The sequence below is a fragment of the Orbicella faveolata genome, unplaced genomic scaffold (genome assembly GCF_042242905.1).
Source record: "Orbicella faveolata isolate gen_17 unplaced genomic scaffold, um_ofav_v1 contig_26, whole genome shotgun sequence".
Lineage (NCBI taxonomy): Eukaryota > Metazoa > Cnidaria > Anthozoa > Scleractinia > Merulinidae > Orbicella > Orbicella faveolata.
Window position 1 is genome coordinate 5,757,533 of NW_028301554.1, and position 23,024 is coordinate 5,780,556.

Here is a 23,024-nt window from a genome sequence, read left to right on the forward strand (position 1 = left end):
ATACCAATCGATGAATCAATCGCTATCGATTACTATCGGCAATCGATAACAATCGATTGCTATCGGTATTGCAATAGATATCAATCTTTGATATCGATTGTTATCGATTAATATCGATTATCGGTTTATCGACTGACTACGCCTGGTAACATAGGAGAAGAGTTCAACTTTGGTACACCGACATGTCCTCCGTTTCACTGTTTCGGAAGTGAAAATGCTCAATAGCTGTTACCCCTGAAAGCCAAGGCGATTCAAAGTCGTGTTCGTAAACAGAATATTTGTCCTAGTTTTGGTAATAAAAGCACGTTGTCTCGCATACCGACGGAACAGGCAACGTTTGTCGATTTACACGGTCCAGAACCGTGCGGTCCGGTCAGTATTGATTATTATTCTGGATCTTTGTCCTAAGACAGCACAAAGATCTATTTCCAGTACAGAGGAGTACATGCTTGAAACGGTTTATCTGGGGACGCTACAGACTACAGCCTAGAAATGTTTAAAAAATATGTAGCTGGAACTGTTTGTAATTAACATATTCTAGTGAATGAATGAAACTTTATTAACGTGTCAAAGAAGTCTAGCCAAGGGTAAAAACCCTCCGTAAAAAGGGGACACTTAAAATAAATAAGTATATATTATTTTTATTTTCTATCCTTGTAATCCTAAATTTTTAAGCTTCAGTTTTTAATTCCGCATAGCAAATTGTAGTAATGCAGATAGAGGACCACCCTAATTAACTTAGTGTTAGCTCGGTGATATCCTATGTAAATATTGTTTTTGTTATTATCATTATCTTTATCGTTGTCGTTGTTGTCATTGTTATTGTTATTGTTATTATTGTTATTGTTATTGTTGTTGTTATTGTTATTGTTGTTGCTGTTGTTATTGTTGTTATTGTTGTTGTTATTGTTATTGTTATTGTTATTGTTATTGTTATTGCTATTGCTATTGCTATTATTGTTATTGTTATTGTTATTGTTGTTATTGTTATTGTTATTGTTATTGATTGTGGACTGCGGACTGCGGACTACTGCCTGGATATAAAACACGGACTCGGGTACAAAACGCGGACTGCAGAGTAAATGCGGCCTACCGACTGCAGTCCGTGTTTTATACTAACCAGTCGTAACTAATATTACGTTACACTTGTATAAACGAGAACAAACCTTCTCGTATGTACGTGCTTTGCGATCAATTCTTTTGTTTTTGCCCCCTGCTGGTCGTCATAACAGCTCAGGCACAAAATGCTGTTTCTAGAATTTTTGCTTTTTTAACATACCAAAAACCTACTAACACTCGAACGCACTCTGTAAGCTACGATATCTACTAGTTAATAGGAAATATAGGGTCATTTAGGATGTAGAGTGGAATATACACGAGAGCAGATGGCCTCCTGACGGGGTAGGAGAGAAAAAAAAAAAAGCGGGAAAGTTTCCCCTCGCCAATGGGCACAGAATGGGAGGCTACCAAGCTCTTTGGCGCGTTTGTTGCACATTTGTCTGGCATCGAGTGACTTGTGTTAGTAAAAGCGGGCATTATGTCCAAGAGATCAAAGGAAAAACCCACTGAATCCGAGAGTGAAAGCTCTGAGGAAGAGGAGGTAACTACTTATACGACAGTGTGTTAAAATTCCATCTTGCAATCTTATAGTTAACTTGCATTAATTTGCCTCTATTTCTCATTTCAGGTGAAACCGAAGAAGAGCAAAACATCTGAGAAATCGAGCAGCAGCTCGAAAAAATCTTCCAGAAGTTCAAAAGATGAAGACTTCGGCGTTTTTGAGGTTGTAGAATGAAATTTACACCAGTTGGTGTTTTTACTACATATAACTTCGGGTAAAAAGAAGCGCAAAATTAAAACGAATTGTAATTTATGCACCTATCAATGTCTAGCCCGAGGGGTAGGGGAGGGGGGCGAGACAGTCCAAATCTCCACTCCTGGTACAACATGATTGGTAAAAAGTTTCAGAATTCTCCACCCTGAGGCAAAGAAAACTCAGGAATAAGTAAACATGCAGAGAACGATGGACAAAAAATATTCAAAGCAAAAGCTCTTTCCTTCAGTACATGCAATTAATTTAATTTTATAGACTAAAAGTATTTACTGTATTTCTCAGTTTTTCTGACCCTTGTGACCGGTAATCAGTAACTGGGCTGGCTAAAAATGGCTTCCATGTCAAATTCCCAACCCTGGGGATGTCACTTAGAATAAAATCCTTACCCAGGGAACAGTCCTCATAATCAAAATACCATGGGTAGCCCTCCACCCACCTTCCTTCCTTAGGCTTGACACTGAAAGGTGTATTAGCTAACAAATTAATATTACGTTGCCGCTCAAGTTAGAAAATAACTGCTTTGAGACTAATAATTGGAACTCATTCCTTCCCTGTTTTAAGTATTATTTTAGTTTTTGCCTCTTTTCCTTGTCACATATCTGTGGGGCTAGGTGGTGGGTTGGAAGCTTGCTGGAAGAGCACTTTGGTGGGCTTCTGCTACTGCCAAGGTCTTCAAATTCAGCCTTACATTGGCTCTAGAAAACACTTAAAGTGGCTCATTCCCCTGTTCTTGCCAAGATAAGGTCTGGATATGTGTTCCTGTTCAGAGGAACAATTCAAATAGGTTGTTGGTTTTTGTTTTTGGCTTGTGCATTACACCTTTTCCAAGAAAATATTACCCACTAGATAAGCACTTGAGTGGTAGAATCTTGATTTTACCCTGTTCAAACGAAATTTCTTACTATTTTAATTATTCCTTTCTTCTTCTCAGATTGGCAACAAGCGCAAAGTGTCTGTGAGGGAATTTAAGGGCAGACTACTAATAGACATTAGAGAATTTTATGAAAAAGATGGAGAGTTGATGCCCGGAAAGAAAGGCAAGTACATACTAACCAAAAAAAAAGGCACCGAAAGCCAGGATTGGCCACCTTATAATTTTAAGGAAGGTCAAAGGTTGACGCCAACAGATTGTTCATTGCTGTGCTCATTAGGCCTTTGCATGACCAGGTTATGTGACCTCGTCAATCAAAAAAAAAAAAAAAAATGGTCATGGTGCAAAGGAGAAACCAGAAGGGGAAAAAGTCTTCATACTAGCCAAGTGGCCCATCAGGCCCGAGCTTATCCCAGTTTCTGTAGCATGAAGCAACCAGGAGTATTTCTACTACCCCCTGGTTGGGATACTAGTCCATTGCTGGGTTACCCCCAGCATTAAATTTGCTGGTACCCATTTATACACCTGGGTGGAAAGAGGAATGTGAGAGTAAAGTGTCTTACCCAAGAGCACAACACAATATCCCTGGTGAGGACTCGAACATGTGCTATACACATATGCATGTGAAATGCATATCGGTGCTATCAACGTTCAAGTTTTGAAGATTGATTGTTCATTGCAGTTACATATGCACACAACTGTGAATAAAATTAAAATCATGTCTTCATATCTTTCCCTGTAGTTCAAATAATATGATCATTCATATATTTTGTAAGGTTTAAGTTTCATACAAAAAATAAGGTGTCTATTTAGTGTACATAATTATCTTGTGAGAAATTCTATTATTCATTGGATAAAAAGATAAGAAATAAGTGAGATGCATTGTTTACTTCTCGATTCTACAGCCGTCAATCTTGGAAAAGACAGCAGGGCATCAAATGATTTTTCATGTTTTAAATTCTATTGGTAGGCATATCTTTACAACTGGAACAGTGGGAAAAGCTGAAGAATCTTGTTGGTGACATTGATGAAGCTATTGAGGAACTCAGAGGATAGCAATGCAAAGTATTAATTCATTACATTCTGTAGACAGTTGCCGTAGCCTATTGCAAATCTGAAGGATTCTCTCAGGGTTGATTATTTAATGTCTGTGCTTGCTTTGCATTTTATGGAGAAAAATACGAACAGTATTGAGCTGCATTTTTGAACTTCAAATTGGTTACACTTAATAGTGTCTATTCTCTTGTCTTCTCACCTTTGATTTCTATTTAAAATTTAGTCAACTCTGCTGCCCTTTTTGTCACTACACACCTTTTAAAAAGTGTCCACTTAGGAGATATCCCACTTATGGGAGATTAAATTTATTGTTAGTGTTGCTTGGACCACTGCAAAGTGTTCGATGACAAGAGGTGTCACTCACAGGAGTCTCTAGCATGTTGCATCATGATGAAAATAAAGAACAAGTGACCGCTAAAATAGTTTTTTCCTATACGAACATATTCTTTGAAGTGGTACTATACGAAATGAATGGATACCAGAAAGGAGAATAATATTTATAAAATTACTGTATGTTGACCGTGGGACTTGAAGGGATGGCAGTTTCTCATAAATTATAATTATCAGAAAGATATTTTCACAATTAAGATCATGTTGTTGTTTGTGAATAATGTTGCAGTGCAACTTCTTTGACAGGGGCCACTTAATTCAAAAAGCCATTAATTTATATTTAGATGGAAACAAAACACTCCAGTCTCAGTTTGAAAGTTTTTTGGGGGGTGAAATCAAGCTTAGTTGCACTTAAATCTGGATTTTGAGTGACCTGCTTTCCCTGCCAGCTTTTCTTTCTTCTGCGATTTTTTTTTTTTTTCACTCAAAATAAGGGGGCTGGGCTCTGGGCCCCTCCCCTAGATCCGCCACTGGATACAGTATCATACATCTGGGTTAAGGGGACGACAGTGAGAGTAAAGTACTATTTTTCCCAAGAAATAGCTTGATAATGACAAAATAATGGACATCAACAAATGTGAATGTTGAATACATTTGACAACATTTTGAACTTGGAATTGCACTGGAATTCTTTGTTTGCAATCCTCTATTCCTGGACAGTTGGTTTTCATTGTTTTGATGGCCTCAGTGCAACAACTGAAATAACGTTTAACTTGAAGTAGAATGTATTATTTTAAATTAGTATTTAAAAGTAATTTATGATTTATTTATTTTCTTTTTTTCTTTTTTTTTCCTTTCAGAGCTTTTGTCAAGAGAGTAACATTGTAGTTCTACCTACTAAGAATTTATATTGTTTGTGTATTTACTTTCAATATTCATGTAATATCAGCTAAAGGTGTTTTGAATTTCGCAGCCCAAACAATGCAAAAGCAACTATTTATTTCTCCTGAAGGTAATGATAGCAAGCCACACAAGCTAAAACTACCTCAAGATGGAAATAAATTGTGCAAAGAACATTATTAAGATCTTGATTGTTTGTCAGGGCTCCGAATTATAACAAAATAACTGATGTTTCATGAAAAAAAGTTTCTAGTTTTGTTGTTTCGACTACAAGTTTAAGTCAGTTTGTGTTGTTAGGTCAATTTTTCAATGTATAGTATTTCAGCTTATGTCTTGTATTATTTTATATATTGAGTCAAGACTGGTAGACTTTTTCAAGTTCTCGAAACAAAAAAAAAAAAATAAAACAACATTAATATTATTACAATGTTTCTGTGATTATTTGTTATTACATTTGTTAAAAATTGTATTGGATTACAACCAGAGTACGAAAGAGAAACAGATGTTGAAAATGCCAGTTTTGCAGCAGTTGTGAATATGCCCCAATATCTTTGGTTTACTAAAATTTACATAGCCCAAGGTTGGATCCAAATAACTTCAAGACAAGGTTGATCATAAAATCAGCCTCCTTGGCAGCAGTTGCCCTTCATGTTGTCCTCTCTACCTCCCCTTTGAATGCCTGTAATGCAGCCTACCCCTTGACGAGAGTAGAATAGGGAGGCATTGTAGTCAAGTGTTTTAAGGGTGCTGGATTTGAAATCTGGAGGTGAACTCCTGGTTCAAATCCTCCAACCTGCCACTATCTGGATTTGTTCTAAGTAGCCCTGAGTTCAACTCCTCCACCACATTGTGTAAATAGCCAACTGGTCAGCCTCCCACCAGTTGGGAGGATTTATGTTCTACTGTATTTGCAAAATTTGTTTTATTTATTCAGTGTCCCCAATTAGCACAACAATGTTAAATAAACTTGACACTAAAATAAAAGTCATTCATTTTGTTTTGTTTTATTTACCATAAATTGTTTACTTAAGACTGTTCAATCGTTGAAGAACCATGTCTGGACCAGATGAAGGAAGAAGAGCCATAAACGTCACCAGTTTTGAATCTAAGCCAACTTGATATCGTGTTTGAGGGTTGTTTGACATCAGTGCGTCCACAACAGCATTAACAACCTTGTACGTGTGACCGGAACACATATCCAAACCTTTATGGAAAATCTTGATCACTGTAAAATGAATGGTATTTTATTAAGTAAAGTGCATTTAGAGTTTGTACCATGTCGACCTACTGTAGAAATCTGTTTTTAATTGGAATTTTTCAGGACCTCCGAGTCTCCTCTGTAGTCTCTCCCAGTTGTTTGGTCAGTTGGAGATAAGGGCATGGAACAGCAAAATAATAGAAAAAAAGAAGCAAATTATTCTCCACAACTGCTCCCCATTCTTTGGGTTGCTCCTCAACCTCCTGATCAACAGGACTAGAACAAGGCCTTCTGAACAAAATAATTGTTCATGACAATGATGCAAACTTCAATGAAATTATTATTTCTTCAATCAGTTATTGGCAGAGTTGACTTAGTGCCATACTGTAACTAAGTGTCGGCTCCAAATTAAAGTGGACACAGGAGAACAGGTCAACTCTAAGAAACGTTTTGTAATGCATGATTTTTGAAAACATTGAAAGCATTCGTGATTCTATCAAATGATTGTCATTGATTGATTGACAATTGATGATTGTCAATTGATGATTGTCACTTTGCAGTGGGTTTCTCATCATTTGTCCCATTCCTTCATACAATGAATAATATATTTATTGAGGTGTAACCTGGTACTTGATCTATTGTTAGCCTCTGAACAGGCTGTCTAGTCCAGGAAGGGGAAAAGAGAAAGGAAATTCATTCTCTCCCATTTCCCTCACCGTCCTTCCAGCTGTGGTCAGACTCTTCCAACCGGAGCCTGTTCACAGGCTAATCTATTGCGAGCAGGGCGATTTTCAGTTTCTATGCATATGGTTAAAAATGATATTGGACATAGTTATTCTGCCAATCTTTAAGACTCTATCTTACGTCTCTCCACATATTCTTCAGAGTAATCCTCCCTGATTTCTTCACTCAAAGACTCCCAGTGTCCTCTAAATATCCTCTCAGCTCTGTTACCGTCCATAAGACCAGTTTTGAATGATCCGGGCTCTATGATGCTGACTCTTACATTCCATGGGCTCATCTCTCGTCTCAAAGCATCAGAAAAAGCTTCTACGCCGTACTTTGTGATACAATAAGCACAGGAAGTGGGAACTGACAATTGTCCTGTTGAATTTGCAAGAGTACATTAATTGAATAATTACTGAATTTGTCATAGAACTGTATAAGAAGTAATGTTCTTGGAATTTAAGAGTTAAAAGCCAGACTCAATTACCCTTACACATAGATCTATACAATGGTCTTGCAAAGTTCTTGAAAATGAAAAATTTTGGCTTCTTCCTTGAAATGTCCTTGTTGATAATTGCTTGAATGTACAAGACTTCAGGATAAAAACCAATACTGATATGGATATACAAAACTGAATATCTAATTCTCAACAAAACAGTCTCAAAAGTTAATTTTGATGAAACAGAAGTTACCTTGCAGTGTTGCAATCTTGCCCTAACAATGGGGTCTTGAGCATTCTGTATTACTTTTTTTGAGCCCCCTTTCCCCTAACTTAAAAACTTTTACATATGATTCAGAGGGAAATAAGTCTCCTTAAATAATCCTTGGAAAAAGAAGTCTGACATTTGTATGATCTATGATGTCAGTACAACACTCTGTGTAAAGCAAGTACCAAAACCACCAAGCAGGCCTAGAGATGGAATCACCGGGGAAAACAGAAGAGAAGGCAGCCAAGGAACAGCTGGCGATGTTCAATGGAGGGGGAGATGAGAGAGGCAGGCTTCAACTGGTGACATTTGAAGAGGCAGTCTAAAGACAGAAAGGTAGGGAGAAACTTCCTTAAGGACCTATGCCCCTCACAGGGTGAAAGGGTTTAATAAGTCATGGTGTCAGTGCAGATGGATCATGAAGTACACAGTGGTTTCTAAAAGCATGTGGTTAAGTTTACTAAGTCAGGCCTTCTAGTGCCCAGAATGAGGGCCTTATAGTTTCCAACAAAATAGCCGGGCCTAGACCCCCCTCCAACATCCGACAACAGTCTCTCTCTGTCTGTAAACTTCAACTGTAAAAATACTAGAAATCAAACATTTCAGTTACTGATCCTTTTAGAATGTTTGTACACCATGTCCTTCTGACCTAACATGCTGGAAAAGTTCACCACTCGTCCTTCAGCTTTTTTAACAAGTGGAAGGAAAGTCTTAGTGACGTCAATCAAGCCCCAAAGATTGACATCGGCAACTTGCTTGAATTCATCAAATGGCATCCACTCGATTAATCCAAGCCTTGCCACCCCAGCGTTGTTGACCACGCCCCAAAGGACTGCAAACCAATCGAGATAAAACAAATAAATAGTCAGTCATAAATTCAATTAATGTTAGCAGCAGTGAATCTAGATGATGAACTTGTGCCCCTTTTCCTGAAAAATATTCCCATAGGGTCACAAATTCCCTTCTCAGTCACTCTACTCCCCATCCCCCCATTATAGCAGATTTTAGCATGCTGGCAACCTGAATGGTACTTCAACCCATTTGGTACTTGGAGTTGTCATTTGGCTACAAGTGTGACATACTCAGGAAGGCATTTAAAAAAACAAATTGACATTAGGCAACTGGCACTAATAGACACCTGTGGAAACCTACATGTAGCCATACCCACCCCTTGAGGAAAAAGGTTTTTCCTTAGGGGGTGGGTATTCAAGGGTGGATCTAGGGGGTGCGGGGGGTGCACCCCTTGTGATAACATGCGGCTTACTAAAATTTGTTTACCTCACCAGTCAGTTATGCCATTCCTTAGTAGTACACCCCCTTGTTAGTGTTACACCCCCCTTCTGGATCCACCCCTGGTACTGCTACACATAAACTTCACCTATGGAAACAGATCTGCCCAATTAACATTAAGAACTGTTTTCATTCCATTTGTTCCCATGGAATCTTGTCTTCCCGCACCAGGGAAGACACTAATCCCCCGCTCCTCCTCTTAGCTTCCTGTTGATGAGGTTAAGTCAAACATTACCTCCTTAACAAAAGGAGAGCAGTGTCCCCCTAACCCATTGCAGAAATATTCGAAAGACGTTTAAAATGTTAGCGACAGAGAACCCCCTCAGAATTGTCTTTTGTATACTCTAAAAAAATCTCGCCAAAGTGGGCAGGGGGGAGGGGGGGGGGGAGTCGAAGTAAAATGGAATGGCCCCCTAGCTAACCCACCGCAATCTGGAGGTAACAGTTCTTTCACCCTTGCATAAACAGCTTTGATCTTGTGCGAGTCAGTAACGTCAAGATGTAGAGGAAACACTCTACTGCTTGTCACTGCTTTCAAGCTTTCCTCTCCTTCTTTCGTTAAACATGTCGCGAAAACACCGAATCCCAGTTTGTCCAATGTGAGGGCTGTTTCCCGCCCGAAGCCAGAGTCGCAACCGGTGACGAGGACAAATTTCTTGTCAACGCCAGATATGAATGATCTGTTGTAATAATTCCATAAGCAAAGTATAATACATACTAGAAAACAGATAAACAGAACTGCAGCAACGAATTTAGCCATTCTTCGTTCGAACGCGTACGAAAAGCAGGGAAAAAACTGGGTACGAAACCAGCCTTTTCTTTATAGAAGTCTATTCATTGAGTGTTACATGAAGGGAAAACTAAGTAAGCCGCTGACCACTTATTGCTCAAAAAAATTGTTTTGAAAAGTTTGAACGGTTATAAACGTGATGGCAGCTTCGATTGAGTTTAAAATGCCCCAGAACAACCCAATAAAACCAGAAAAACGGGCGAAGAAGAAGCCAGCACAAAGAACTCGTTCAAAGAGTCAACTTGAGCATCGATCTTCTGCGATCTTGCCATTTTCGGCTTGGGTTGAACCCCATCGTGGACCGGTTACACTCGCACACGGCGCCCGCGAGGAAGAACTTCGACTGAAAAGAATTATTCAAGAAAAGGAAGAAAGGCTAAGAGAATTTCAACAAGAGGTAAAAGCTAGAGTAAGGAATCTTGAGCAAATGAGGCGTGAAGAACAGCATGGTATGTCCGTGGAAGCTTTTGTGGTTGAACGAAATGTTGTGCAGCAAAGCTCGTTACCAAGCACTGTCAGACGTGACAATTGTGTGTATCGCGATGATTCCGAACTAAAAATCCAGAGAAGCGCTACCAGAGATTACTCGGCAGTAGATGCTGCAAGTCATTTGCTGGAAGAACACGCTAAAAAGATCCGAAATTGCTCCAAACATGCCAGGAATGTTCTGAGCTCGAAGAGTCTTGGAGCAGAAGTTGAAGATTTGAGTAAACAGCTTCCTGGCGGTTTGTGGCGAACTTCACCGACTAGAGATCACGCTCTATCAAGGCAAAGATCTGAAATCGGAAAACCGCAAGAACAACTTGCAAAAGATGATTCGGAAAATGATTACTGGATTGGTGAGAATGCTATTAAAGATCAGAGTTTTGATCACGAACGTTGGATTTCCGACAGTGACTTTCCTGGTAAAGAAGGCCAAAGATCAGCCTTACATCCAGAAAAACGGGTCCACTTTGAAGACGATGAAAATGTAGAAATTATAAATAGTGACTGGAATAGCCTGCAGAAGCAAGCTTGTGAACAGGAAAAGAAAACGGCCAAAAGTGGTGTGGAAGTTCTCCTGCAACCTTCTAAATTGTTAGAGGAAAAAAAGGCCCGTGCAAAATCCCAAGTTGCTGTGTACAGGAGGCTGTTTATGGATATCGAACGAGAGCAGGTTAGAGAGAACATTCGAATGAAACAACACCGCAAAAGAATGGAAAATCTCAAAGTCCAGAAAGAAGTGGAACGCCTCGAGATCGAGCAGCGACAAATCGACAAATTAAAAATGCAAAGGGTTAGAAAAGAGGAAGAGTCATTCCTCAGAGCTCGGAAAGAAAAGAAACATCAAGTGGATTTGGCTAAACAACACAAGAAACTGCAGAAAGAGAAGGAGACAGAAAGGTATATAGAAGCTTTACAGGCCATTTTGAAGGAGAAGGTGCTGAGCAGAAACATTGTCCTTCCTCCGCTATGCTCTTGTGGGCCAACAATCTGGGATACAAATCCTGAGACCTGTGCTAACAATTGTGTGTTCTACAAGAATCCTAAAGCTTATGCTAAAGCACTGTCCACTGTACTAGGCTCTGCAAACCTTGAATAGTCATAATATCGTCACAGCAGTATTATTGCCTTGTTCAAATTGCACGCAGCATGAAAGCCAAGGTCTTGCAAGACCACAGGAAGTTCCTCAATTTTCTCAGGGTCAAATGAGCGAGTGCACAAATGGGCACAAATATCACCTCACATGAGGGGAGGTGCTTGCCTGCTCACATGCTCGCATACGTGAATAAACCCTAACCCATGATCAGGCGTTCTGTTGTGGGGAGCAAAAAAGAGCAGCACCTGATTGCAGGTAAACTAACCCTCAAAAAAATTACATGTAAGTGTGTACGTACACCTAGTCGAAGGTATTGCAATTTAATTTCTTGGGAATCTGATCTCTCAATAGTTGTCTGCAAAATAGTAAAAAGCCTTTTGTTTTGTATTACATATTTAATACACGGTAATGAATCACTCAATAAACTTGATAAAGTTGAAAAAGCCTGTTATGTATTCAGATGCAAGTCATTTTCCCTGCTGTCCATTTACTTTCCTTCAACTGGTGTTGTGGAAGAAAAAGAACCCGACCTGGGAATGATTGATTGGGTAATAAATCTTGTTTATTCAGTAAATTTTAATGTTTACATGCTCTGAAATGACAAAAATGCAATAAGAACAATCAATAATACTAGGATTTGATTATTTACGATGCAGCCAGTTCAGCTGAATCTTGTTTGCTAGCATTTGTGTCTGTTGTAGATACTTGAGCTTCATTAGATGCTGTGTTTGGTCCATGACGAAGATTTTGCATTGCCTGCAAGACACAGGAAACAGCTGAGGCATCTAAATAGTAATTATTTAAATCAGCAGTTCATTTCTACTGTGCACAACAGTGACAATATTCAAACAAGGTAGTACAATCACAGGTCTCTATCTGGTATCAGATAGATTGCTATGTAATCAGACACATGTGAGTAAGTTATCTACAACAGCAGCAGTAATGCCACTGAACAGAAGGCTTCACAAGCAGTGAAATGTTGGTATGCAACATTTTCATATTAGCAATATTGCTCCTACTAGAGATAATAATAATTATAGGAATTTATGTCCACAAGAGGAGAAACATGGTTTGAGGAAACCATTTTCTTTCAGTCAAACTCAATAATTGTAAGAAAATTAAAACAGCAAATCATAAGACGTATGAAGTTACCAGACTGAAAATGTGCTCTTTGACGACTCAACAGTGACGCGCACATGAGATCTCTGAAGTCTTATGTCATCACGTGGAACTCAAGCAAGGGCCCATGAGAGTTTGACATGTATCTGTTAACTTTTTTAAGCTAAGCATTATAGCAATATAAGCTACTGCGTACAGCTTAAGATACACTGTGATCACTTACTTGGTAATAACCTGTATGATAGCCACTCAAATACCAAGCCATTAACATGCTTGCTAAAGCATCACTATCGTGAGAAACATCATTGCTGTTAACTGGAGCTGGGGGCGGCGGCATAGGGGCAAATGGAAACTGCTGACAAAAAAGAAAAAAAAACATATTAACCATAGCATTGTGATTTTAAATTCTTTGAGCAGAGAATACCAAGTTCAAAATGAGAAAGAACTTGTGTTGAGGACAAAGTAGCCTTAATGCAATGGTCAAGGCCACGCTGTTCAGAAGCAGGTTAATGCTAACCCAGGATTACTAAGTTAACCAAAGTGTAAATTTTTCTTGATGTAGAAATTTTTCTTTTTGTATAAAAATGCTTTTCACTGCACATCTTTTGTGTAGTTTGAGATCACTCAAACTGAAAACAGAAGGTCAGACAATATAAACAGAAAACCTCACTGCGAAGTTACAAAACTCAAATCAAAATTCCCACTTATCATACATTAGCTTAGTCAGGATTTGAGCAACCCCACCCAGTGAACTGGATTCCTGACTGAGAGATGTGACCAATGTCACTTTCTGCAGCATAGCACTCTACATCGTGATTAACTGACACACAGTGGTGAAATGATATTCAGACTGCTAAAAATACTGAACGAAAAAAACACTACTGAATAGTCAGATGTTACAGGGTTAACTCCTTCATCACTTACAGTGGTTGATCATTCATTGTGTTGCATTGTAATTTACAAAAAGACATTTAGCTATGACAGTGGCAAACACCCTATTCCTTCTATGAGATGCACATGCAGTGACACATGATAGTTGTATGCAATGACATGCACTAAGTCTTGAAGATGTCATGGGCATAATGCATACATGCATACCATGATTCCCTGCGTGCAAGTCTCATAGGGGAGCCCCTCATTGGGTATTTTCGAAGAAATCGAAGATGCGACAATCACCACTGAAAAAACAAAGATCTTAACATAGAAGCACAGATTTAAAAAATATGTGTAATAAGATGGAATACTGACCGACATATAAGGTAAAATGCGTATAAACAGAAAAATATCTGTCATCTCTGCTTATCTACCAATTGTCAAAGAAACCATGAGAAGCCATTACAAGGCTGCAAATTACAAAAATGTCAAAAAGACACACAATATATCACAAATTCTTAACACAGTGACTATAACCAAGAAAATGCCAACTGTCTGAATCACAAAAGGAGCCCACGCAGCAGAGGAACGCAGGTCTGTCAAGCCGACGAGAAGCGAGCAGTACGCAAGGAAAGAGCCACTAGCACTAATAGCACAGCCCCTACCCACTTCTGCCCTACCTGTGGGAGAGGCTTCCTTGCCCGGATTGGTCTCATCAGCCACCTCCGGACACACCATAGAAATTTATTAACAAACTAGATGTCTTTGGTCATCTTTGACTACGAACAACGAACAACAACAACAGACTATTCACAGCCCTCTGTTTTCTCTTATTTTTATTCAATCGTTGAACCCATGGATAGAATCGCACGACAACTATACATAGATGCATAGAGAGGCTCATAGGAGGAATGGCCCATTCCCTGTATGAAACATGCCTGCAGGAAACATCGTAGTTGTATTCGCCATCTTGGACTAGATATGTTTTGATGAATACAACTACCATGAAATACCCTACAGGTGCATCTCATAGAGGTAATTGACCCTTTACTATTGTTCCCAGAGGTCTGTTGAAATGGCTGGGTTTTTTTTTTTTTTTCAGGCTAATTTGTGTGCACGCATCATTAGTTTCAGCTGCAGATTCCAAAAATGTGATCATGTCATGATAAACATCTCTTGGCCACAGTTTGTAGCACAGCTGTCATGATATTTTCAAAAGTAAGAAGTTCGAGGAAAATCTTATCCATGTGATGGATTTTGAATCTGTGGAACTCTTCTCTGCAACATATTTTCAATTTTATCTTGCTGGAAAGTGCGAAACTCAACAAAATTGTAAACAAACTGTGAAGGACCTTCCCTGATGGTTGGAAAGATCACATCACACAATCATGAAATTTGTTACCATGCGATCACTGTTTTTGAATCCCTGAATGAAACCATTGGTGTATGCAATGGCCTGAGAAAAAAAAAAAAAAACGATTTCAACACATGTCTGAGATCAGTAGTGCATTGCCTCTCATTGCCCTTGGGTGAAAATGGGTGGCACTGACTTCAACCTGCCTACCTACTGTAGTCACTTGACTGAATCTTAGCAGATATTCAGCGGTTACAAGTACATGTTACAAGTACATGTAGGTATCTTCTTCTTCCAATCCCGTAGGGTCTTAGGACTAACCAATTCATTGTTTTCAAGAATTGGTGTCTCTTGTGCATGTACAGTTAATATGCAACTATACCAACTGGTTTACTTACAGAGTTTGTAGTAGCTGGGGGTTGAAATCCAGATTGGTTTGGTATTGGCCAGTGTTGTGGCAGAAGTGTTGGCGGCACGGGCGGAGGAGGTGGGGGTGGAAAGAAATTCATCTGAAAAATAATAACACCAGTACACATAAGGGTCTCCTGGAGAATGTCCTGCTAGAAAATTCACTCCTTAGAGTAAGAAAGAAAACTGCATTACTTACAGAAGACTGGTAGCTAGAAGGAAATGGATAGCTAGGAAACTGATAACCTGGCGCAAGGTGTCTTTGATCTGAGCTGTAAGGGTGATGATGATGAGGATGGTGAGAGTGATGTCGATGTTGACGTGAGGACCGTGAAGGCTTTAGTGCTGACACATCAACATCTTGCCTGAATAATAACACACATTTCAAAACGTTAAAGGTTAATTTCAGTCAGTATTGTTCAGTAACTATATTTTCAATAACATTGTTCTAACACTCATTGCGTTTAGGCTAGTCCTTCCAACCATTATTACATTCTTATAGATCAAATAAGTGGATGAATACAAGGTAACACACTGTGTTGTTTACCAAATAGAAAAGATGCACCAATTAATTCGATTAATGTAGCCCATTGTAAATCAAGCAACATTGATTTTAATTTTTGAGAGAGCCCTAAATTGTACAGACCTAAACCACTTATAGTGGTTTTCAACAGAGTGTCATAAAACCAAAATTAAATTAATCACTCATGACTTAAGCAAGTCAGAAAGACAATCCAGTGAACCAATCAAAACTGGAACAAAATGTGCTTAGCTCATGCTAAGTGCAGGAAAACAGGTGCAAGTGAGTCACAATTGGTTTTGCTCTTACTTTTACTTGGACAAAAAAGAGTTTTTAAGCCAATAGCGTAGTGTAGTAATACAAAACCCAATATTACTTTTTGACACCCAAACAGGGGTTTCAATAAAATTTTTTTGCCAGTGGGTAAAAGAGGTTCTAAATTGGAAGACTTAGAGGTCCTGACCCCCCCCCCCCCCCCCCTCCCCCGGATGGGGATGCAGGGGCATGTCCCCACGCAAATTTGCCAATTAAATAGGTTTCAGATAGCCACTTAGCTCATCACAAGTGGGTAACTAGTTCTACCCACTACCCGGCTTTTATCAAAACCCCTGCTCAAATGAAAACCACTCTCCACTAACCTCTAACCTTATCTTAAATACATGTATTTAAATATTTCTCACAATCTAACCTCTGCCTGGATCTGAGGAAAGTGACCTTACAAGTGTATGGTGTCGGAAATGAGTTGATGACTGCCTCATGGAGGTGCTGACTAGGCTGTTCGGGGGCAAGGCACAAGTCGCTGACCTGCCATCTGACTGGTGACTGAGCTCCTGAAGTCCAGTCCATATCATTATCACCACTCTAAGCATAAAAAAACATAAAATAAGAGATTTTGTTGTAAGAACTTCAAAATTTGTCTCAAAATAGAAAATAAAGCCTTGCCACAGACTATACAATGTAGTTCTGATGTATGGTTCAAAACAAAGACATCAAGCTGTGAAAACTTTGACTTTCAATACACCATTTTCATATTCTTGGTACTGGACTGGAACTAGCTCGTAATGGAGGCTGCAGGAGAATATCATTAAAAAGAGATTAATGTCCTTTACATTTGAAAAGACTCCCTGCATTTGCCTCCGTTGCAAGCTAGTTCCAGTCCAGTGCTGAGAATACGAAAACGGTCTATTACATTTAAGCAAAGGCCTAAAGAGTTTGATATACATGTACCTCATGGCACTAAAAAGTTACAAAATAAATGCTCCATTTTTCATCAACTTTTACCCTCAGCTTGATCTGAATAAAAACAAGCCCCAGCATTGCAGATTTGCAATTGTTAGATGTGTCTGGTTGTTAACTTGAGAGCTTTAGAAGGTCTGTTCCATTAGTGGAAGACCTCACAACAACATAAGATGGTTTCTATTCCATAAAAAAATCTGGTTTCAATTTCCGAAGTTTCCACTGACAAATGGAACTGCATTTTCCTGAATTCCCAGTAAGGACAACCACAAGAGGTATTATAAATTTTTCGAAATTTTATTACCGAGTGAATTTTCATGCCATTTGATTTAATTTCCTCCCAGAATTTGAGTGGTTGACTTTTCAGGAATTCAATAATTTCCAGATTTTTTGGACACTCTCCCAGGAATTTCCTGTACCATTTGTCACCGAGTTGAAACTTGCAGAATTTTTGGCTAATGGAAACATTACATTCAATTGACAAAGCACTAAACGTTGTAGCTCTTGTTGTTGTAATTTACTGCTCAAAATCACCTGTTGTTCTGGAGATGCTGCCCAACCTGACTGGTTTCCATTGTGCCTGGGAGACTTGCCATCTTTTTTAGATAAAGGAGTTAAAAGATCATCTAAGTTTTGTTCCTCCTTATTACCATAGCCACAGAACCTCACTACACAAGTATTAGAACTCGCATCCAGTGAAATAATGACAGCATCATAAATTAGCTCATCTTCGGAGTACACAGCTCGGCAATTATCACCAACATGCCACTGAAAGATCAATAAAAACCTTATTAACTTCATTGATTTTGTGTCTTTTGGTGTGAATATTTTTCAGTTGTTCAAACCATTCTGGGCTCTATTTTTTTCCCTTTATTTTCTAGTCTTATGTTCATGTACATAATAGGCACAATGGCCTAATGGTTAGTGAATTTGCACCTGGAATTAACAGCCTGGGTTCCAGCTCAACCAAAGGATTCTTATTTCTATTGCAGTGTTCTTAGGCAAGATACTTTACTCTCACAGTGTCTCTCTCAAGTCTGATATCGGTACAAGTGAATTAACTGCTAAGAGTACCCCTGCAATAGACTAGCATCCCATCCAGGGAGGTGCATGTTAGAAGCACTCCTTATCTGTACATTACGGTAACTAGAGATAAGGCCACTAGGCTCAAGGGCAGACTTTCTTTGCCTTTCTTCATTGTTAAATGTTGAATAAGCAGAGACAAGATTTCATGTTTTCCCAAACTTTCACAAATATTGTAGAAATGTAGGAAAGAAGCTTTCTACTCATCAGTTCAATAACCTTGCCTTTTGTGCCTGTTCTGTTGCTTTCTTTTTATCTTTCTTCTTTGTTGATGCTTGTTTCCTGACAAAGAAGGCAACAAATTCTTATGACAAAATCTCGGCATGTCCATTTAGGATTCACCCAAAGCCAAACCTTGACATTAACTGTAGAAAAAATATCTTAACCTGCTCACTTTGACATGTTCAGTTTTGGTTTAAGAAATTATTTAGAATGAATTGACACAGTCACATGACTATGTGATTGACAGGATCATGTGACTGGTCTGTTATGTTTGATTGGAGGGAAGGAAAAATTCATCTAGACCCAGGGGAAGACCCAAATGGAGGAGAGCTTGGCGTGCTTAGAGGTGTAATGAGATGAGAGGTCACTATTTGTAACCATTTAGGTATCTGTCATGTCCATTTTTAAAGTGGTATCTTTTAGGGTTCAAATAAAGCTCATTCAAGCCACACCCAAATTGGTCTCCTTTAGAGGTTTAATTTAAATTTTTCAACAAGCATCCACGACCTTCTCACACGTGATTCCCTCCCAGGACATCTACAGTCCAACAACAGTGATACATAGAATGCCCACAAAATGCTGTTAAAACTTAATGTATTCATACCTGTTTTTGCCACCAGTCTTGCTCTTTGTGTTGCTATTTTTCCCTCCATTCTAGTTTATAAACAAAGTAAAAAGACAAGTTAGAGAACAATATTATTGTTATTACCAAACAGAAAGGTTTAAATAATTGGAAGTCTGAGCAAAAACTGTAATGAAATGTTGGTGAACACTTTTTTTATACCATTAATGTCTGTGATCATAACTTTTTAAAAGTCATTAACAATTTAACACTGTCAATAGAATCCCACCAAGCAACTGTAATGTTTTAACACTATGAGCTCAAAATAAAACTCTTCTTTGATGCAGCCACACAATTTCTTCAGTCTGTTTCTTGGTCAGTATTGATTAATTTATAAAATCCTCTTATGCAGTTACATGAATTAAAAGTAACCTGGTTCCACTATATAGTGAAAAAATAAGAATGATACTGATGAATAATAGTTATAGAAAATGGTTTGAGCCCAGGAGTATTCAGTGGTTCTTATGATGTGATCCTCTGTTTGAGGGTAACTCTGAAAAGAACTGTTTTTGGTGACTGATGTTCTGACAACTTGAGCCATCAGGTTGCTGACTCTGACAACAACTCTGAAAATGACTTGTTGAGGCACCATTACAAAAACAGATCTTTTCAGAACTACCCTCACCCAGACAACCACACTAACAATACCAATGATTAAAAAAACATTACTAACAGTACTTGTTTGACAGAAAATACACCTTAGAATACCTTTCTGCTTAAGGTGCTTGTACATGTAAAAAGAAAGCTTAGAAAATAGCCCAAAGAAAATTTGTGCACTGATTGGTTAAAAGTCATATTTTTATAACTCAATATGAGTGCAGAAAAGTTGTGACAGTCATAGTCACATTGTTAGTTATTTTCTTTGGGCTGTTTTCTAAAATGGATATTTTCTTCATGTTTCTATCACATTTTAGTATAAATCTACTAGCGTTCTATCACGAATGCCATTCTCTGATTGGCTACACTACTCACTATCTATTCTGTGATAGATAGTGAGTGGCATATCAGTGCGCCCTTGTTAACAAAATGATGGCATTTTCAAAGTGTCTGTGAAGAGGATTTAGATAAAGTTTTAAACGACTAGTAGATTTATACTAAAACAATTAGATTATTCGCTCTTGATTCCTATGCATGACAGATGACTGTTGCACCCTTGTCAACAATCACGCAATAGAAATCTCGAGCTCATAATCTATTATTGTTTAATAGAAACACTCATGAAAGCTTGGAAGAACTTTAAAAAGCTGTGGAAACACTTGCCTGTCCGCTTATATTCTCACAGCATTTCTACTTGTGTTTCTATTCCTCCATAGAAACACAGACCAAGTTTTCTATTTTCTAAATAATTTACAAATTAAAGCTTGGTAATAAAACAGCTAAGAGTTCTACAAATACCTTTATGGCACTTATTGCTTGATCATATGCTTGTATCAGGGCAGTGTCATCCCAGATGTCTGAAGTGTCATTATTCTAGATAATAATCAACAAGAATAGAAGTCTTGAGTTTGAAAATTCAATTCGCCATACCAATTGACATGCACTTCTTTTAACCTTACACATAGTTCTCAGAATTTGGTAACATATAAATACCATGTCACGTATACCAAATCTCCTTCCTATCTGGGAGTATCCCTGGATACTGGTTAAATCTCCTGGTCTCCTAAACAAGTTGTTAAATCTTCTAGGGTCGGGAAAATGCTTGAAGTTTCTGTTTCCAGGCATCTTGGCTGAATTTGGAGGAAATTTGAATATTTGTAGCATATTTCTATGCTTGAATTTTGTATTCTTGTCCTGGGGAATGGGATTTTGGGTTGCAAAACGGGAATTATACTGTCTCCCCCCACTCTCCCTACCTGCTCCCCTGGTGTGGATACAGGATTTTAATGAAGGGGGTTCAAGATGTGAACCGCCAAAGGTGGTCCCCTGTAGGTAAGTCTGGGGGCTTCCTCTCCTGGAAACTTTTAAAAATTGATGTCCTCAGAAATGGGATTTTCCGGCATTCTGAGGCCAAGTCATCATGTTATAATGTCTCATATTTTTAATTTAGGGGGTTCAGCCAAACCCAACGAACCCCCTTGATCTACCCGGCTTACAGTCACTTCATTCCATGGTCACCTCGTTCCTCAGGGTCACTTTGTTCCACCAAATAGTCACTTCGCTCCAAACAATACGCTTTCATGTAGTCACTTCGTTCCAAAGGTAAACTAAGCTATTAAACTTTTATTCTCAATAGATTTTTTCAAAAATTCAAAGTTAACAAATGCTTGGTCTGTTTTGAATCTTCATTTACAAACAAGTTACTCCGCGGCACAGCTTAAATGTGGCATTGACATACCAAGACTTTGAGCAAGCAAGGAACTCGCGCTGCTGATCAGTGGCAAAAACTAGGTGTCTCTGACTCTGGACTCTGATGTCAGCACGCAGGAACTCTGATGGGATATGGTCTGCTGTAATTTGAAATTTCAAATCCTGGGGATCTTTTTGGTCTGATACGAAGATTATAACACTTTCACTGGGATATTTCTTCTAGTTTACTTTTGCAAGTAAACTAGAAGTTTGTATCAAATCGACTTTAGAACTGTATCGAATCCCCTTGGAACGAAGTGACTATTCTTTGGAACGAAGTGATTATTCTTTGGAACAAAGTGACTCTTTGATGGAACAAAGTGACTTGGAACGAAGTTACCATGGAACGAAGTGACCAGATACCATCTGCCCCAGCTCCCTGTGGAACATACATGTAGCATAACCCAACACTTCATTTAATCAGAAAGACCTGTTTTACAGTTCTAATACCATTTTCTTTGCCACTACGCATTGCATTCTTCATCAGAAATCCATAAAAGTTGATCGCTCGACTCAAGACAAGAGCTGATGTCCATAGGAGAAGGAGTAAGCTTATTCATTTGGCTTGGCAAGTTTTCTCCTAAACCTAGGAATCTTTTCCTTGGCAGCCCAGATGTTAGACGTGTTACATACAAACACATTTTTCAAAATGAATAGGAATTGAACCATGGCACGAAGAGGATTAAGTACGTTGCGTGAGTACATTGTTCTCATTCAAACGAAGAACTATAAGCTTAAAGTATGTTTTCATAACACAGATGGTTTAGCTTAAAGAACTATTTTTATTCCAAGGTTTACAACAGGAGTTTACCCCACACAGTCGCAAATAAAATAAGATAAAACAAACTATAGCTAAGCAAAAGATGTTATATTATCTGTAAGAGGTTAAAATCTGTTATAAAAGCTGTTATTTCTTACCTGGCCAGCTCTGAAAACGACTTCTCCACTCGTGGCCGCCATGTTGAATGTAGTCTGTACCAAGCTCCTCTCCGCTTTTCAGATTGTGGAGAACTGGGTGCTAACACTAGCAAATATTTTCGCTCGCACGCGAGTGGTCTAAATCCGTCACGTGACTGAATAACTGGGGAATTACTGAGACCTTGATTATTCTGGATATCACAAGAACGGAATCTAATGATTGTGTTATTATACATTGAACGAAGAAAAAAAAATGGAAATCATGTTTTTGCTTCTTCACTGACGGCAAGCAACACAAAGCGCGCGAACTTGGCATGATTACCCTTGGGGGATATCGATGTCTCTATTTGATCTCTCTCTCTCTCTCTCTCTCTCTCTCTCTCTCTCTCTCTCTCTCTCTCTCTCTCTCTCTCTCTCTCTCTCTCTCTCTCTCTCCTTCTCTCCTATACACAATGATAATGGTTATACCGTGTAGCCGCACCCAGGTACCCAGTTGGTGGGTGTTACCTGTTAACTGTCTTCTTCGTGCCAAGTGGCACATAAGACCTACACACTCTTTCTAAACGCTGCTCTGTCTCGCACATCATTCCATGTTCTCCACCCACAAGTCTGTCTTTCTTTCTCGACCGTCCTTCCAGGTATCCTTTTCGCTCAGACGCCGCATGCAGTTCTGGTCTTTCCCTTTCTCGATCTGTCAGATTAGGAACCACCGCCTCTCCAAGGTGTTGTGAATTCTCTAGAGTGCTTATGGTTTCTCTAACTATAAATGTTTTCCAAGAATGGGTGCATAGCCTGATGTCTAAGCTTCAAGACCTGAAGGAGGTCGGTTATATGTCAGGGTTTTCTTTCCCTTAGATGACTGCAGTGTTGTGCACGCTCATGAGCTTCATCTGCCCAAGATAGTGGGAGGGTCATTCTTTGTCTGAACCCTGCCCTTTGACCAATTTGACACGGTTAAACCTACCAGGGACCCAGGCCCAAGCCGGCATAGCTCTAGGAGTCATTGAGCCGCACAAGCCTCACTTCCACGACAAGGTGATGA

At 38.9% G+C, this 23,024-nt stretch overlaps 4 protein-coding genes across 6 annotated transcripts; 2 read left to right on the forward strand and 2 right to left on the reverse strand.

Annotated features, from left to right (window-relative positions):
• Positions 1-1,447: 1,447 nt before the first annotated feature.
• Positions 1,448-5,401, forward strand: LOC110043318 (activated RNA polymerase II transcriptional coactivator p15-like). The gene is made up of 5 exons (XM_020748761.2): positions 1,448-1,600; positions 1,688-1,783; positions 2,766-2,871; positions 3,676-3,770; positions 4,952-5,401. The coding sequence occupies exons 1-4, from the start codon at positions 1,538-1,540 to the stop codon at positions 3,759-3,761; spliced, it is 351 nt and encodes a 116-aa protein (XP_020604420.2). The 5' UTR covers positions 1,448-1,537; the 3' UTR covers positions 3,762-3,770; positions 4,952-5,401.
• A 569-nt stretch (positions 5,402-5,970) lies between these two features.
• LOC110043325 (retinol dehydrogenase 7-like) lies at positions 5,971-9,793 on the reverse strand. Of its 2 annotated transcripts, XM_020748772.2 has the most exons (4): positions 9,339-9,793; positions 8,272-8,454; positions 7,054-7,293; positions 5,971-6,216 (listed from the first exon to the last, which is right to left on the reverse strand). In XM_020748772.2, the coding sequence occupies exons 1-4, from the start codon at positions 9,670-9,672 to the stop codon at positions 6,014-6,016; spliced, it is 960 nt and encodes a 319-aa protein (XP_020604431.2). In that variant the 5' UTR covers positions 9,673-9,793; the 3' UTR covers positions 5,971-6,013. The 2 variants fall into 2 exon arrangements, with proteins under 2 accessions (XP_020604431.2, XP_020604432.2); XM_020748773.2 differs by lacking the exon at positions 8,272-8,454 and having other exon boundaries at positions 9,339-9,718.
• A 48-nt stretch (positions 9,794-9,841) lies between these two features.
• Positions 9,842-11,724, forward strand: LOC110043323 (uncharacterized). The gene has a single exon (XM_020748769.2). The coding sequence runs from the start codon at positions 9,842-9,844 to the stop codon at positions 11,282-11,284; it is 1,443 nt and encodes a 480-aa protein (XP_020604428.2). The 3' UTR covers positions 11,285-11,724.
• A 101-nt stretch (positions 11,725-11,825) lies between these two features.
• LOC110043367 (uncharacterized) lies at positions 11,826-22,081 on the reverse strand. 2 transcript variants are annotated; one of them, XM_089295463.1, is made up of 10 exons: positions 21,983-22,081; positions 20,114-20,188; positions 18,701-18,750; positions 18,099-18,156; positions 17,326-17,559; positions 16,244-16,416; positions 15,235-15,400; positions 15,026-15,136; positions 12,624-12,752; positions 11,826-12,037 (listed from the first exon to the last, which is right to left on the reverse strand). In XM_089295463.1, the coding sequence occupies exons 1-10, from the start codon at positions 22,022-22,024 to the stop codon at positions 11,927-11,929; spliced, it is 1,149 nt and encodes a 382-aa protein (XP_089151589.1). In that variant the 5' UTR covers positions 22,025-22,081; the 3' UTR covers positions 11,826-11,926. The 2 variants fall into 2 exon arrangements, with proteins under 2 accessions (XP_089151589.1, XP_089151588.1); XM_089295462.1 differs by having other exon boundaries at positions 12,624-12,755.
• Positions 22,082-23,024: the final 943 nt, after the last annotated feature.

Coding starts and splice junctions, on each gene's coding strand:
- LOC110043318 (XM_020748761.2), top strand. CDS start 1,538: ATGTCCAAGAGATCAAAGGAAAAACCCACTGAATCCGAGAGTGAAAGC. Junction 1,601..1,687: donor AAAGCTCTGAGGAAGAGGAG/GTAACTACTTAT, acceptor TTCTCATTTCAG/GTGAAACCGAAGAAGAGCAA. Junction 2,872..3,675: donor GTTGATGCCCGGAAAGAAAG/GCAAGTACATAC, acceptor TTCTATTGGTAG/GCATATCTTTACAACTGGAA.
- LOC110043325 (XM_020748772.2), bottom strand. CDS start 9,672: ATGGCTAAATTCGTTGCTGCAGTTCTGTTTATCTGTTTTCTAGTATGT. Junction 8,455..9,338: donor ACTGTTACCTCCAGATTGCG/GTGGGTTAGCTA, acceptor ATTGGTTTGCAG/TCCTTTGGGGCGTGGTCAAC. Junction 7,294..8,271: donor GAACTTTTCCAGCATGTTAG/GTCAGAAGGACA, acceptor CAAATTCAACAG/GACAATTGTCAGTTCCCACT.
- LOC110043323 (XM_020748769.2), top strand. CDS start 9,842: ATGGCAGCTTCGATTGAGTTTAAAATGCCCCAGAACAACCCAATAAAA.
- LOC110043367 (XM_089295462.1), bottom strand. CDS start 22,024: ATGGCGGCCACGAGTGGAGAAGTCGTTTTCAGAGCTGGCCAG. Junction 17,560..18,098: donor CAACAGAACAGGCACAAAAG/GCAAGGTTATTG, acceptor TTGATCTTTCAG/TGGCATGTTGGTGATAATTG. Junction 16,417..17,325: donor CAGCATCTCCAGAACAACAG/GTGATTTTGAGC, acceptor TTTTATGCTTAG/AGTGGTGATAATGATATGGA.